The following is a 17753-nucleotide window of genomic DNA, read 5'->3' as shown; positions in this document are numbered from 1 at the left end:
TGGTGGGTGATCTAAATGCCTGATTCTCTGCTGTGTAACCTCTCTCCTCCGTCTGGGTGTAGGGGTCAAAGTAACTAAATGGTGGCCTACTCCTGTGGTGGGTGATATGATGCCTGGTTCTCTGCTGTGGGACCTCTCTCCTTTGTCTGGGTGCTGTGGTCAAAATAATAGTAAGTGACCTTCTCCATTGGTGGGTGACTTGAAGCCTGATTCTGTGCTATGGGACCTCACTCCAATTAATATTGTTTAATTTTTATTTATTTTATGTTAACTCATCATTTCCCTATCTACATTTGTTTGCAGGGGATTTAACTACATTTTGCTGCCTTTTGCAGCCCTCTAGCCCTTTCCGGGTGTGTTTTACAGCCTTTTTAGTGCCCAAAAGTTCGGGTCCCCATTGACTTCTATGGGGTTCGGGTTCGGGATGAAGTTCGGGTCGAGTTCGGATCCCGAACCCGAACATTTTTCGAAAGTTCGGCCGAACTCGTCGAACCCGAACATCCAGGTGTTCGCTCAACTCTACCCATCACTTCTCTGTCTGACATAATGTTAGATCAAATAAGTAAATAAAAAGGAAATGAATACACCCCAAAAAAGGCTGTAATTTTGTCACTTCCCCACACATCGGCAAATAATACTTTTTTTTGCCACTAACACACGCCAAAAAAGACTTTAGAACATATAACTGCACTGCTGAACGGCAAAAAATATATTTTTTTCTCATTCATACACGCCAAAAAGGGCTGAAATTTTGTCACTTCACCACACAACAGCATAGGCTACTTTCACATTAGCTGTTTTTGCGGATCTGTCATGGATCTGCAAGAACGTTACAATAATACAAACGCATGCATCCGTCATGAACGGATCCGGTTGTATTATGTCTTCTGTAGCCATGACGGATCCGTCTTGAAAACCATTAAAAGTCAATGGGGACAGATCCGTTTTCTATTGTGTTAGAGAAAACGGATCCGTCCCCATTGACTTACATTGTGTGTCAGGACGGATCCTTCTTGCAGCGTTTTTCTGTCCGCGATGGGGATGCAACCAAACGGAATGCATTTTTGTGCATTCTGTTTCTTTCAATTCAGTTTTGTCCCTATTGACAATGAATGGGGACAAAACTGAAGCGTTTTTTTCCACTATTGAGATCCTATAATGGATCTCAATAGCAGAATTGAAAACGCTAATGTGAAAGTTGCCTAATAAGCCATTTTTTTGCCACTAATACATGCAAAAAAGTCTTTAGAACATATAACTACACCGCTGAACGGCAAATAATACTTTTCATTGCCACTAATACACAACAAAAAAGGCTTTAGAACTTATAACTGCACAGCTGAACGGCAAATAAGCCCTTTTTTCCCACTAATACATCCCAAAAAAGGCTTTAGAACATATAACTGCACTGCACAAGGGCAAGTAAGATGTATAAATATTTCCTAGTAATACATCCTGTTAATGGCTGTATCACACAGCACGTGTACCCCAATAAAAAGAATGGTTTGCTGAAATTACAGAGGTATCATCTATTGCAAACCTGAAAGCAGCAGTGTAATGGCAATTTGGACCCCCATTAAATGCAGCAAGATGTAATAGGATTGTTTCTATTACCCAGGCTGTAAAATCCCCTATTGAACCCTGTACACTGGAAAATGGCTGAAACCAAGATGACTGAGGCTATTTATAGGGCTGTGACATCACAGGGCTGGCTGGCTTCTGATTGGCTGTATGCATGACATTGTGGGTGATCCCTCGCTCCCAGAGTTCTTTGCTCCATGTCCTAACTTGTGCAGCAGCCATTTTAGAAAAAAATGTGCTTCGTTACCACGAAGCATGAGGAAATTCGGTGCAAATCGACAACTTTGTCAACTTTGATTCGCACATCTTTACTAAGGAGGTGTGTCCATGCTCTCCCTATCAGGCAATAGGAAAAAGACTAAACAGCAGGTGGCGCTATACAGATACTTTTTATGGAATAACTCAATGGCTATGCAAAATTTTTAATTACATGCAATTACAAAAGTATTCAGATCCAGATGCTGGTTTAAAAACTGTAACATATATTTCGTGGGACAACCCTTTTAGGCTGCTTGTTTCTGTAGCAACTATATCTCCTTATCGAGAGTACCTAAGCGGTGTAAGAAGTCTTATAGGACAGGCAACTGTCACGACTGTGACTGATCCAGACAGGTCTGGGAGGAGAAGGTCGCAGCGACTTGCTACTCGCGATAGCTTGTGAGTTTGCTCCGTGGTTCAGGGTATGTCATCTGGGTTTTGCCTTGTGAACCTTTTTGTCCTGACTGGGAGTTTGTAGGCATTCTTCTCAGGTGAGTCCTGTCTGCCACTCCCAGCTACTATATTAGTTTCAGTTTCACTTGCAGTCATTGCCAGATATAGTCCTTACTTCCAGTGCTACTCTGACCTTGGAAGGAGATCGATTGATGGTGTTGCTGTGGAGCTCTTGTCCGGCGTGGACTGTCGTGTTTGGGATCGCCTTCTCTGCTCGTGACTGGATAAGTCTATCTGCTGTAGATTGTTTGTTGTTGTCTTCCCCTGTTGTTCTCCTAGACGTGAGTGATGGTGACTAGCGCTCCCATCGGCCTTTCCCCAGTCCAGTGTTAGGGCGACTGAGGGTTTAGGCATCCAGCTCGCCGCACGGGTTCACACCCCGTCTAGGGTATCAGGGCAGACAGGTGCCAGCTTAGGGTGACTCAGGGGTGGCCATTCTATTTCCCATCCGTAGATAAGGGTCCCCCTTCCCCTCCGTCTGGTGCGACACGACTGCTGCTGGGATAGCGGTCGTGACAGCAACGCTCCTCTGGAATTCCGGGAAGAGGGTATGCAAATGAGCTCTTAGCAAGCTCTGCCCCTAATGCCACCAGATGTAAGGTATCTATCCTATAAGTCATCGTTCAACCCTTTAAACAGGACTTGAGACATGACTTGGATATTAATCAAGCCAGCACTTAATCTGCAGACCGGTGTGTCAGGGTGACTCCCCCTCATCAGTGCAGACCAGAGAGAGCTGAATAATGAATAATGGCTATCCAAGCTTACATTTTTGGTGGCATTAGAGGCAGAGCTCAATTGCATACCATCTTCCATGGAAAGTACAAAGCTCAGTTACCAACAGCGTAACATGGGAGGGATGTAATAGGAGACTGGGGGTAGGTATGGGACTTTCATTGCTTGGACAAAGTAATTCTTGGAAATGATTGGCCAAAGCTTTATTTTACCTTCTATAAGCCTGACCTGACAGGAAAAATTCAAGGGAAATGCAGCTCCCACTTTACAGTTATACAGTCACAGAAAATAATGCACTATAATAATAGATTCAAGCATAACATATGGACTAAGCCCTCCCTCTATTGGTAAAATCTGAGACACTTGGTCAATACATTTTGATCAAAACACATCTAAGCCCACCTACCAAGCGACAAGGTGGTCTCAGTTCAGGAGGGTCCTACGCAAAACCTGCCTATGCCATTATGCATTTATGTTCAGGAGCGCAAACCCCGCACATATAGTGTGTTGCTCCTAGTTACCTCCATGTGCAGCAGCAACCGGTGGGAGGAGGAGCACAGACAACTACATGTACCACCTTAATCAAGGTCGCCTATTAGATAGGTGGGGCAAAAGTGCACATGAATACTACTCCCAAGATAAGAGCGTATACACAAATGAAGGTACCACTCCTTCAAGACAAGACAAATCACGGGGTAAAAAAAAAAAAAAAAACATCCTGCACTATATGATAATGAATGTTGCGGATGTACATGGCTACATTTATACAATCACAGAAAATAATGCACTATAATAATAGATGCAAGTATAACATATGGACTAAGCTCTCACTCTATTGATAAAATCTGAGACACTAGGTCAATACATTCTGATCAAAACACATCTAAGCCCACCTACCAAGCAACAAGGTGGTCTCAGTTCAGGCAGGTCCTAAGCTAAACCTGCCTACCCACTTTACAGTGCCTGAACTTTTCCACATTACACCCACAAACTTAAATATTTTATTGTGAGTTTATGTGATAAACCACCGCAAAGTACCAAGTATGTATGAAGTGAAAAGAAAATGATACTTAAAATTTTAATAAATATGAATCTGAAAGTGTGGCGTTCATTTGTATTCAGCCCCTTGAACTCTGCTACTTCCAAATAAAAGTTGTGGAGAAGTGTAAATCAGGGTTAGGTTATAAAAATTCTAAAAAAAAATGTGGGCAGGTCCAATAAATTACTTAATTTAAGCCAAGACAAATGCATCAAGTAGTTTCCCCAAGTTAAAGCCAAGATATGGTATTAAAAAAATTTATGTCTAAAGACTTAGTATTTGCTGTAGAGGTTACTAAGGGGGTCATTTATTAAGACTGGCGTTTTAGGTGCTGGTCTAAATAAACCCAATATCTGCCGTTGGATTGGCCAAAATTATGAAGAGGTGCCGGCCTCTACATAATTTTGGCGCATCCAGGGCCAGTCTAAATGTCAGCCAGCTTCCTAGCCTAAAACAGGTGTGGAAAATGATGAATGGCCTGCTAGCCCGTCCCCTTCCCCTCCATGTCCACTTGAAGAGTGAAAAGTCACAGATTGTGGCGCAATGGTTAATCTAATATAGGCATATTTCACAATAAGAATTGACCCCCCAAGAGTTATATTCTAGTCAAATGAATGTACCACTATCTTTACTTGTATGATTACAGTGTTCCAAGATTCCCTGATGAGAAATTAGCTGAAATCTGAACATACATCAATAAGGAGAACCAACTGAATTATATTTATATTTTCAACACAGAATTTTGATTAACCCCTTAATGATCAGGCCTATTTGGGCCTCAATGATCAGTTACATTTTGCATTTTCTGCCTTTTTTTTCCCCTTTGCGTTTCAGCAACTATAACTTATATATTTTTTTTATTGCCTTAGCTTATGAGGCCATATTTTGTGTCACTATGACACAGGCTTGTTCTAGGCCAATACTAAGTGTACCCTAATATCACCTGGATCTAAATACATTTGAAATTGCATGTAATTAAAAAATTTATATAGCCACTGAGTTATTCAGCACAATGTAGGGTGGGTTCACAACACGTTTTTGTCATCCATTTAACGGATAAAGGATATAAAAGTATAGCACACCACGTATTTGTATCCTGCAGAGTCCGGTAAAAAAATGGATATGTTAAAATATATATTTTTTTTTTTTACAATGGAACTCTATGGTGAATGGTTGCAACTGTATGGCATCATGCGTATATTTTTTTTTGTACACATAAAACCCACTCTTAGCTGTAAAGCACTACAGTACCTGCTATTTGTTCTTTATCATATTTGTCGGCACATGCTCAGCTCCATCTTTCAGCTGCCACCAGATACCATTGCAGGGCTTATTGCAGCACTTGAAAAACTCTGTAGAATAAGGCGACAATGACAAGCATAAAAACTCGTATGGACGACCAAAGTTATATTATTATGCATAAACATACACCATGACTGCACACTTAGTAATTTGTAATGTAACATTGACATCATTACTTCTATTTTTGTTAGCCATTAAAAGGTATCAGACCTGCAATACTCTTATTTTGTTTATCTTAATAAGAGCACTAAAATAGTATATGGAAAATAGTTTATCTTCTAAACTGAGTGATTTTGGAATGGAACCTCTAGTTAATACTATACATAATTTATGATTTGAGGTAGCTATATAATTTAATGACGAGTCATGTAAGCAATAGTTTTAGAGTCTCTAAAGTGCAGCGCAAGGAAACACCCTGACTTTCAGCTTACAGAATATATTGTCCAAAATAATTTGATTCTAAATTATACATGTTGCTTCATCCTTGTAAAAAAAAATTACAAATTACAGCCAATGGAAAGACAACCCAATTTATGTTTATGATTACCTCAGGACTATAAAAGGAGCCTTTTACCAATATAGTGGACATACAGCTGTTCCTTTAAGAATTGGCTTTGCTTTATACATACTGTAGTTATCATGTCTGGTGTTAAAGGCAAATCTGGTGGTGGAAACCAAAAAGGCAGCTCTGGTGATGACTGTGGTGGTGGATATCAGAAAGGAGGATCTGGCAGTGGTAGCTCTGGTGGCGGATGTCAGTCAAGTGGCTCTGGTGATGGATGTAAACTAGGTAGCTCAGGAGGGGGCTTTCAACAAGGCAGCTCTGGTGGTGACTGTAGTGGCGGATTTCAACAAGGAGGTTCTGGAGGTGGATATCAAAAAGGAAGCTCTGGGAGTGACTGTGGTGGCGGATATCAGCAAGGAGGTTCAGGAGGTGGATATCAACAAGGCAGCTCTGGAGGTGACTGTGGTGGCGGATATCAGCAAGGAGGTTCTGGAGGAGGATATCAACAAGGTAGCTCTGGAGGTGACTGTGGTGGCGGATATCAGAAAGATGCCTCTGGAGGAGATTGTGGTGGTGGATATGGCAAGCAGAACATGACCTTGTGTGGAGATGACCAGCAGAAAGGTGGATCCTGTACATGTAAGTACAAAAAAAGAAAGAGAGAACACATTCATGAACATGTCACACTAAAATAAACATGTTTATGGGTATGTATTTGTACTGCCAAATATTTTAAATCTCTCGGCTGTTGGCTATATTTTTGTGTATGCACTCTATTCTCCCTTGTCTCTTGTCTTGTATAGTACCTATATTCCAAGAAATAGCATAGTATAATCGATTATATTCAGACTGTATGCATCAGGAATAAAAATAGCAATAATAATAGACGGGCAATCTGAATGCAGATCAATGGGTTTTCTGACTATAATCTTGTACTAAGCTTCACATTTCTGTTGTAGCTGGTGGCTCCGGACAACAATGTCAAGATCAAGGTTCATATGGCAGCGGTAGTAAATCAGGTATTGTAATAATAAAACACAAAAATGTCAAATATTGACTTTTTCCATTCATATTCACTAAAGTACTAATGCAACCAGATAAGAAGTGCTGTGGCCATTCATGTTTGGTGTCTATGGTACATTAATCTAAAATCCCCATGGCAAATATATGAGCACAAAGCAAGCTATTTGGTCTATGTGTGCTTTCTATAAAGTGCTTTGATGGATGGTGTATATATGAACCTATTAAAATAACTATTTTTTAGCTACTCTTATATATGTAAGAAGTTACCAGTAATAAGTGATTATGATAGGGCCCTGCTGTTAGGACCCCTGTTATTAGCTCTCATGACCAGGGGAAGCACACAGCTAGTCTTTATTTCTCCTATAGTAATGTTGTTAGTAGTCAGACACCTACCAATGTGATATCGATGACCTATAGTACCTTGACGATAGGTCATTAATAGTTAAGCCTGTTTAGAAGCCTCAGACGCATGTAATAAAACAGTGCAGGAGCTGTATGATTAGTGTCAAGAACAAATTAATTCACATTAGAATGAGGAAAGAAAACCAATCATAAAAGTTTAGAAAGCAGTCTATATGCCTTCTAAAAAGGAAATTACACTCTCTTTCTAATTAAGGCGGTGGTGCCGGTTGGGGCCAGGATTCTTGCGATGGTAGCAAATCAGGTAAGACCTAAAATAAGAACTTGAACATCTTGTTTTTTGAAGATTGTTGGTGGGCCATATTCAACAAGATTTTCAGAACATCTTTGATATTCCAAAACAGTAAATATTTGGAAAACCCACTTTATTCAGTTCCATAATATGATATGCACAGGATGGCCATAATGTGATCAGGAGCCACATTTGGCGCATGGGTCCATTTAATGAGGACCAAGACCCTTTCATTAAAATAACATGACAATCATGTATCCAAGATTCAGTAAGTGTTTGTGATTTAGGACAGTTTCCCATCAAACAATATCTGCAGTAACTACTCCGAAGATACTATAGAGTACTGGGGCAAAATTTCTTGGGCAGTTCAGTTAACAGGGCAGTGTTAGAGGTCACTCCATGTGGATAGTGTGGTTACTGTGCTGACATGTTTTGGCTTACAGCACTGTTTGGACACTATAGTTTGGAATATCTGTGAGGTGGTACTGCTTTGTAAAGTAATATCTTCTAGAGCAAAGGCTGAAGTAATGCAAGCATTCAATAAAAAAGATCCAGGGTAAGAGAGTACAGCCTCACATAGTGAGTTTATACATTTCTTGTTAATAGCCACATACTTTGCAGGTAAATAACAGTTTTATCGGTAAAACTGTAAGGCCACAAACTTGTACATAGGATGAAGTTAAAGTCCACCTGTCAAATTAGTTTATGGTAACATTTTCAGTATAATTTGAATTTTATTCATATAATCATCTTCTCATTCTGAGCCTAGGTGGTGGGGTCTACTCAATGATGTCAGATATATCTGTATGCACACTCATACAGAGAACGCTGTCAATCAATGACCATACCGCCCATTTGACTTTTAAACTCAAATTGTGCAGAATTCATCAAAAAGTTTCAAACTATACAGGGAGTGCAGAATTATTAGGCAAGTTGTATTTTTGAGGATTAATTTTATTATTGAACAACAACCATGTTCTCAATGAACCCCAAAAACTCATTAATATCAAAGCTGAATATTTTTGGAAGTAGTTTTTAGTTTGTTTTTAGTTTTAGCTATTTTAGGGGGATATCTGTGTGTGCAGGTGACTATTACTGTGCATAATTATTAGGCAACTTAACAAAAAACAAATATATACCCATTTCAATTATTTATTTTTACCAGTGAAACCAATATAACATCTCAACATTCACAAATATACATTTCTGACATTCAAAAACAAAACAAAAACAAATCAGTGACCAATATAGCCACCTTTCTTTGCAAGGACACTCAAAAGCCTGCCATCCATGGATTCTGTCAGTGTTTTGATCTGTTCACCATCAACATTGCGTGCAGCAGCAACCACAGCCTCCCAGACACTGTTCAGAGAGGTGTACTGTTTTCCCTCCTTGTAAATCTCACATTTGATGATGGACTACAGGTTCTCAATGGGGTTCAGATCAGGTGAACAAGGAGGCCATGTCATTAGATTTTCTTCTTTTATACCCTTTCTTGCCAGCCACGCTGTGGAGTACTTGGACGCGTGTGATGGAGCATTGTCCTGCATGAAAATCATGTTTTTCTTGAAGGATGCAGACTTCTTCCTGTACCACTGCTTGAAGAAGGTGTCTTCCAGAAACTGGCAGTAGGACTGGGAGTTGAGCTTGACTCCATCCTCAACCCGAAAAGGCCCCACAAGCTCATCTTTGATGATACCAGCCCAAACCAGTACTCCACCTCCACCTTGCTGGCATCTGAGTCGGACTGGCGCTCTCTGCCCTTTACCAATCCAGCCACGGGCCCATCCATCTGGCCCATCAAGACTCACTCTCATTTCATCAGTCCATAAAACCTTAGAAAAATCAGTCTTGAGATATTTCTTGGCCCAGTCTTGACGTTTCAGCTTGTGTGTCTTGTTCAGTGGTGGTCGTCTTTCAGCCTTTCTTACCTTGGCCATGTCTCTGAGTATTGCACACCTTGTGCTTTTGGGCACTCCAGTGATGTTGCAGCTCTGAAATATGGCTAAACTGGTGGCAAGTGGCATCTTGGCAGCTGCACGCTTGACTATTCTCAGTTCATGGGCAGTTCTTTTGCGCCTTGGTTTTTCCACACGCTTCTTGCGACCCTGTTGACTATTTTGAAAAAAACGCTTGATTGTTCGATGATCACGCTTCAGAAGCTTTGCAATTTTAAGAGTGCTGCATCCCTCTGCAAGATATCTCACTATTTTTGACTTTTCTGAGCCTGTCAAGTCCTTCTTTTGACCCATTTTGCCAAAGGAAAGGAAGTTGCCTAATAATTATGGACACCTAATATAGGGTGTTGATGTCATTAGACCACACCCCTTCTCATTACAGAGATGCACATCACCTAATATGCTTAATTGGTAGTAGGCTTTCGAGCCTATACAGCTTGGAGTAAGACAACATGCATAAAGAGGATGATGTGGTCAAAATACTCATTTGCCTAATAATTCTGCACGCAGTGTATATTAACCTGTTCAGCTCCTACTGCATAACATGGTGCATAAAAACTGGATAGCATTTTTCATTTATTACATAATTGATGATTCGAATACATCACACTGAAAGCCAAGGCCATGTGACGTCACGTTCATCGGTCACGTTGAAGTGAATAGGGCTGATCTGCGATGACAAGCACAGCCACTGTACAATGTATGGTGCTATGCTTGGGGAGCTGAGAGAAGGCACTAGTGTCAGTGCTGGTGCCTTCTCAAACAGCTGATTGGCAGAGCTCGGGTGTGTCAGACCCCCACCAATTAGATACTGGTGAATTATCCAGAGGAGTCTTTAATTCCCCTCCTTCCCAGTACCCACCAGTATCTGTAAAGAAAGCTATACCTGCTCCCCAATGTTCGGTTACAGCTCCCTGACTCCTGTCTTCACTAAAGCTTCCAGTTCCCCTCATGTCAACTTCCAGCACTAGCTGCTAGCTGGTTTCATACAGTAGGTGGTGTGTCCCCAAGTGGCATGTTTCTTCTGGGTCACATGCTGCTTTGGGCACGTCACTGCTGAGACTACTGTGTGACGCAAGGTGATCTGTTTTTTAGGAGAAAATTTTTTAAATGGGTGACAAACACATAATTTTCCATTAATAAAAAAAATGTCTTCCAATGATTTCTAAGCTCTTCTCAACTCTCAAGCAGTAACTATGATCTGAATTGGGAAACAGTAATAGTATTGTTTCTTATTTTTTCAGATGCCAGCCAGGGAAAAGGAACAGGAGCATGCAAGAAGTGAACAGAACGCTGGATCTTTAAAACAGCAAAACTTATAATCTAATCAATACATAGACACCTTACCCTGATGCCTTTACTTATCAAATAAATGTGATTTTTCATCCCAATCTGTCTCTTTTGTTATATTGTATTCTATAAAAACATGGTTATAAGGGAAAATAATAGCATTCTAAATACATAATGCATAGTACAATAGGGCTGGAAGGGTTAAAAAATATTATAAAATTTAACTTACCTTAATCCACTTGATCGCGCAGCCCGGCTTCTCTTCTGTCTTCTTTCTTCAGGACCTGGGTAAAGGACCTGTGATGACGTCACTGCGCTCATCACTAGTGATGTCGCGAACATAAAATTTTCAGTTCGCGAACAGCGAACGCGAACTTCCGCAAATGTTCGCGAACTGGCGAACCGGGCGAACCGCCATAGACTTCAATAGACAGGCGAATTTTAAAACCCACAGGGACTCTTTCTGGCCACAATAGTGATGAGAAAGTTGTTTCAAGGGGTCTAACACCTGGACTGTGGCATGCCGGAGTGGGATCTATGGCAAAACTCCCATGGAAAATTACGTAGTGGACGCAGAGTCGGGTTTTAATCCATAAAGGGCATAAATCAACTAACATTCCTAAATTGTTTGGAATAACGTGCTTTAAAACATCCAGTAGAAGCGGGCCTGACACACACTGGCAGCAGGCAAGCAACTGAAATTACACTAAAGTGTAAAAATTAAATGCCTTATTTATCGGCAAGCTACTGTGCCACCCGGTATGAGTGGTTGGCACTGGCAGTGGGCACACTACAGTCAGTGGAAGAGGGCCTGACACACTGACTGGCAGCAGGCAAGCAACTGAATTTAGACTACTGTCTAAAAATTAAATGCCTTATTTATCGGCAAGCTACTGTGCCACCCGGTATGAGTGGTTGGCACTGGCAGTGGGCACACTACAGTCAGTGGAAGAGGGCCTGACACACTGACTGGCAGCAGGCAAGCAACTGAATTTAGACTACTGTCTAAAAATTAAATGCCTTATTTATCGGCAAGCTACTGTGCCACCCGGTATCAGTGGTTGGCACTGGCAGTGGGCACACTACAGTCAGTGGAAGCGGGCCTGACACACACTGGCAGCAGGCAAGCAACTGAATTTAGACTACTGTCTAAAAATTAAATGCCTTATTTATCGGCAAGCTACTGTGCCACCCGGTATCAGTGGTTGGCACTGGCAGTGGGCACACTACAGTCAGTTGAAGTCGGCCTGACACACACTAGCAGCAGGCAAGCAGCTGAAATTACACTAAAGTGTAAAAATTAAATGCCTTTTTTATGCAAAGTCCTGTGCCAGCCGGTATGAGTGGTGGGCACTGGCAGTGGGCACACTACAGTCAGTGGAAGTCAGCCTGACACACACTGGCAGGCAACTAACCTTAGATTAAAGTGTAAAAATTAAGTGCCTATTTTTTAAGCAAAGTCCTGTGCCACTCGGTATGACAGGGGTGGGCACTGGCAGTGGGCACACTACAGTCAGTTGAAGTCGGCCTGACACACACTAGCAGCAGGCAAGCAGCTGAAATTACATTAAAGTGTAAAAATGAAATGCCTTTTTTAAGCAAAGTCCTGTGCCAGCCGGTATGAGTGGTGGGCACTGGCAGTGGGCACACTACAGTCAGTGGAAGTCAGCCTGACACACACTGGCAGGCAACTAACCTTAGATTAAAGTGTAAAAATTAAGTGCCTATTTTTTAAGCAAAGTCCTGTGCCACTCGGTATGACAGGGGTGGGCACTGGCAGTGGGCACACTACAGTCAGTTGAAGTCGGCCTGACACACACTAGCAGCAGGCAAGCAGCTGAAATTACACTAAAGTGTAAAAATTAAATGCCTTTTTTATGCAAAGTCCTGTGCCAGCCGGTATGAGTGGTGGGCACTGGCAGTGGGCACACTACAGTCAGTGGAAGTCAGCCTGACACACACTGGCAGGCAACTAACCTTAGATTAAAGTGTAAAAATTAAGTGCCTATTTTTTAAGCAAAGTCCTGTGCCACTCGGTATGACAGGGGTGGGCACTGGCAGTGGGCACACTACAGTCAGTTGAAGTCGGCCTGACACACACTAGCAGCAGGCAAGCAGCTGAAATTACATTAAAGTGTAAAAATTAAATGCCTTTTTTAAGCAAAGTCCTGTGCCAGCCGGTATGAGTGGTGGGCACTGGCAGTGGGCACACTACAGTCAGTGGAAGTCAGCCTGACACACACTGGCAGGCAACTAACCTTAGATTAAAGTGTAAAAATTAAGTGCCTATTTTTTAAGCAAAGTCCTGTGCCACTCGGTATGACAGGGGTGGGCACTGGCAGTGGGCACACTACAGTCAGTTGAAGTCGGCCTGACACACACTAGCAGCAGGCAAGCAGCTGAAATTACATTAAAGTGTAAAAATTAAATGCCTTTTTTAAGCAAAGTCCTGTGCCAGCCGGTATGAGTGGTGGGCACTGGCAGTGGGCACACTACAGTCAGTGGAAGTCAGCCTGACACACACTGGCAGGCAACTAACCTTAGATTAAAGTGTAAAAATTAAGTGCCTATTTTTTAAGCAAAGTCCTGTGCCACTCGGGATGACAGGGGTGGGCACTGGCAGTGGGCACACTACAGTCAGTTGAAGTCGGCCTGACACACACTGGCAGGCAACTAACCTTAGATTAAAGTGTAAAAATGAAGTGCCTTTTTTTTAAGCAAAGTCCTGTGCCACACGGGATGACAGGGGTGGGCACTGGCAGTGGGCACACTACAGTCAGTTGAAGTCGGCCTGACACACACTAGCAGCAGGCAAGCAGCTGAAATTACACTAAAGTGTAAAAATTAAATGCCTTTTTTATGCAAAGTCCTGTGCCAGCCGGTATGAGTGGTGGGCACTGGCAGTGGGCACACTACAGTCAGTGGAAGTCAGCCTGCCACACACTGGCAGGCAACTAACCTTAGATTAAAGTGTAAAAATTAAGTGCCTTTTTTTAAGCAAAGTCCTGTGCCACACGGAATGACAGGGGTGAGCACTGGCAGTGGGCACACTACAGTCTGTGGGCCTGCAGCTCCTCACACACAGGCAGGCCAGGCAACTGCAATATGTATATAAAGGAAAAAAAAAAAGCAGACTAATGTTGCAGCCCTAAAAAGGGCTTTTTGGGGTGCTGTCAGGACGCTGTCCTTACAGCAGAGATCAGATGAGTCTTTCAGGACTGGAGTGGACACTGAATTCACTAGCCTAGCTATCGATTTCCCAATTAAATCAGCAGCAGTTACAGTCTCCCTCCTCTCACTAAGACTGCAGCTTCAGAATGAATCTAAAATGGATGCTGTGCAGGAGGTGGGAGGGTCTGGGAGGGAGGGTATGCTGCTGATTGGCTGGAATGTGTCTGCTGACTGTGAGGTACAGGGTCAAAGTTTGCTCAATGATGATGTATAGGGGGCGGACCGAACATCGCATGTGTTCGCCCGGCAGAGGCGAACGCGAACAAGCTATGTTCGCCGGGAACTGTTCGCCGTCGGATAGTTCGGGCCATCTCTACTCATCACATGGTCCGTCACATGATCCATCAACATGGTAAAAGATTATTATTATTATTTTTTTAACCCCTCCAGCCCTATTGTACTATGCATTCTGTATTAAGAATGCTATTATTTTCCCTTATAACCATGTTATAAGGGAAAATAATAATTATCGGGTCTCCATCCCGATCGTCTCCTAGCTACCGTGCGTGAAAATCGCACCGCATCTGCACTTGCTTGCGGATGCTTGCAATTTTTACGCAACCCCATTCACTTCTATGGGTCCTGCGTTGCGTGAAAAACGCACAAAATAGAGCTTGCTGCGATTTTCACGCAACGCACAAGTAATGCGTGAAGATCACAGCTCATGTGCACAGCCCCATAGAAATTAATGAGTCCGGATTCAGTGCGGGTGCAATGCGTTCACCTCACGCATTGCACCCGCGTGGAAAACTCGCCCATGTGAAAGGGGCCTTAGTGTGTCGCTCTTAGAATCACTGCACACTTCACTTATTTGGGCAGTTATGGGGCCAAAACTGACCAAATAACTCAAGTATGAACTCAGCCTTGTAGGTTGATGTTAGCGTCAAGCAGAAGCGCACTCCTTTTACACCGTAGTCAGCTGATTCCATGTAGATTTCTACAGAACCTGTTCTGTTACACGCTATATACTTTTATATATGAAATAAACACACCCCAAAACTGGTTGTATCAGACAGCACTTTCATCCCAAAAGAAAGGATGAATGGATGTACTTTTATATATGAAATAATAAAAAATAAAAAACTGCAAACTGAGACTGCAAATTAACCCCAAAACCAAGGCTGAATTGACATACTTTTATAAATTTTAAATTAGCACACCAAAAAACTGGTTGTATCAGACTGAAGATTCACCCCAGAGGCAAGATGAATGGAAGTACTTTTATATATTTAAAAGTAAGACACCTCAAAACTGGCTGTATTAGACCACACTTTTAACACAATAAAAGATGCTAGGATTACTACAAGTACTCTTTAAAACAACCTAAAATCAGTAGTAATAGATCACTTTTAGTAACCCCAATTAGTGCAGCAAGCAATCGCTCCTATTACCCAGGCTTTACACTTCCCTATTGGACCCTGTTCTCTCCATACGGTGTGGATAATGCCTCCCTATCCTTTCCCTACACTATAAACAATCTTTCCCTGAAATGCTCAGTAGTAGAGTTGAGCGACACTAACCCGAACATTTACGTAAAAGTTTGGGTTCGGTGTTCAGCGATTTTTATGGCGCTTTTTGAAAGGCTGCAAAGCAGCCAATCAACAAGCGTCATACTACTTGCCCCAAAAGGCCATCACAGCCATGCCTACTATTGGCATGGCTGTGATTGGCCAACTGCAGCATGTGACCCAGCCTCTATTTAAGCTGGAGTCACGTAGCGCCGCCCGTCACTCTGCTCGGATTAGTGTAGGGATAGGCTGCAGCTGCTGTGAGGGAGAGATCAGGGAGAAATCTTAAGAAGATTCAGAACTGCTTCTTTACTCAGCGATCTACAGCAAATGTGTTTTGTGGGTGAAGTGCACAATTTTTTTAAGCCTGCCCTGAGCCAACTACTAGTGAAAATGATTTTTTTTCCTTCAGTTTGTCAATATTAATACATAATCGGCAGCCATTTTATGCAACGATAGTGCACCAGCACAGGATATCTGCATGTCTGCAAGTCCTGAAATACTGCTTTGAGACACTAGGGTTAAAAAAAACCTTTTTTTCATATAGTGCACATCTAGGATTATCGCTGCAAAAGTGACTGTGAAATTTAGGCCAGAAATACGGCTTTCTCATACTGGGGCATACTGGGGCGAAAAAAAAACCTATCTGTTTCATATAGTGCACATCTAGTATTATAGGTGCATAAGTGAGTGTCACATTTAGGCCAGAAATACAGCTTTTTGTTTACTGGGGTTAATAAACCCTCTGATATACTGCACATCTAGGATTATAGGTGCATAAGTGAGTGTCACATTTAGGCCAGAAATACAGCTTTTTGCTTACTGGGGTGAAAAAAAAACCTTCTGTTTCATATAGTACACATCTAGGATTATAGGTGCATAAGTGAGTGTCACATTTAGGCCAGATATACAGCTTTTTGCTTACTGGGGTTAATAAACCCTCTGATATACTGCACATCTGGGATTAGACATGCATAAGTGACAGTGAAATTTAGGCCACAAATACGGCTTTTTGCTTACTGGGGTAAAAAAAAAATCATCTGTTTCATATAGTGCACATCTAGGATTATAGGTGCATAAGTGACTGTGAAATTTAGGCCACAAATACGGCTTTTTGCTTACTGGGGTTAATAAACCCTCTGAAATACTGCACATCTGGGATTAGACATGCATAAGTGAGTGTCACATTTAGGCCAGAAATACAGCTTTTTGCTTAATAGGGCATACTGGGGTAAAAAAAAACATCTGTTTCATATAGTGCACATCTAGGATTAAAGGTGCATAAGTGACTGTGAAATTTAGGCCACAAATACAGCTTTTTGCTTACTGGGGTTAAAAAACCCTCTGATATACTGCAAATCTGGGATTAGACGTGCATAAGTGACTGTGAAATTTAGGCCACAAATACGGCTTTTTGCTTACTGGGGCATACTGGGGTGAAAAAAAACATTTGTTTCATATAGTGCACATCTAGGATTATAGGTGCATAAGTGACTGTGAAATTTAGGCCACAAATATGGCTTTTTGCTTACTGGGGTTAATAAACCTTCTGATATATTGCACATCTGGGATTAGACATGCATAAGTGACTGTGAAATTTAGGCCACAAATACGGCTTTTTGCTTACTGGGGCATACTGTGGTGAAAAAAAAAACATCTGTTTCATATAGTGCACATCTAGGATTATAGGTGCGTAAGTGACTGTGAGATTTAGGCCACAAATACGGCTTTTTGCTTACTGGGGTTAATAAACCCTCTGATATACTGCACATCTAGGATTAGACGTGCATAAGTGAGTTTCACATTTAGACCAGAAATACAGCTTTTTGCTTACTGGGGCTTACTGGGGGGAAAAAACATCTGTTTCATATAGTGCACATCTAGGATTATAGGTGCATAAGTGAGTGTCACATTTAGGTAAGAAATACAGCTTTTTGCTTACAGGGGTTAAAAAACCCTCTGATATACTGCACATCTAGGATTAGACGTGCATAAGTGAGTGTCACATTTAGACCAGAAATACAGCTTTTTGCTTACTGGGGCTTACTGGGGTGAAAAAAAAACATCTGTTTCATATAGTGCACATCTAGGATTGTAGGTGCATAAGTGAGTGTTACATTTAGGCCAGAAATACAGCTTTTTGCTTACTGGGGTTTTTATAAACCCTCTGATATACTGCACATCTGGGATTAGACGTGCATAAGTGAGTGTCACATTT

The 17753-nt window shown here is 41.8% G+C and overlaps 1 protein-coding gene across 1 annotated transcript; it reads left to right on the top strand.

The window, feature by feature from the left end:
• Positions 1-5945: 5945 nt before the first annotated feature.
• On the top strand, positions 5946-10897 carry LOC121004213 (loricrin-like). Its single transcript, XM_040436382.1, has 4 exons — positions 5946-6512; positions 6833-6892; positions 7513-7560; positions 10751-10897. Exons 1-4 carry the CDS (start codon positions 6008-6010, stop codon positions 10789-10791), a joined length of 654 nt encoding a protein of 217 aa, XP_040292316.1. The 5' UTR covers positions 5946-6007; the 3' UTR covers positions 10792-10897.
• The last annotated feature ends 6856 nt before the right edge of the window (positions 10898-17753 follow it).

Source organism: Bufo bufo, chromosome 6, assembly GCF_905171765.1.
Source record: "Bufo bufo chromosome 6, aBufBuf1.1, whole genome shotgun sequence".
NCBI lineage: Eukaryota > Metazoa > Chordata > Amphibia > Anura > Bufonidae > Bufo > Bufo bufo.
This window is presented reverse-complemented; position numbering and strand designations above follow the sequence as displayed.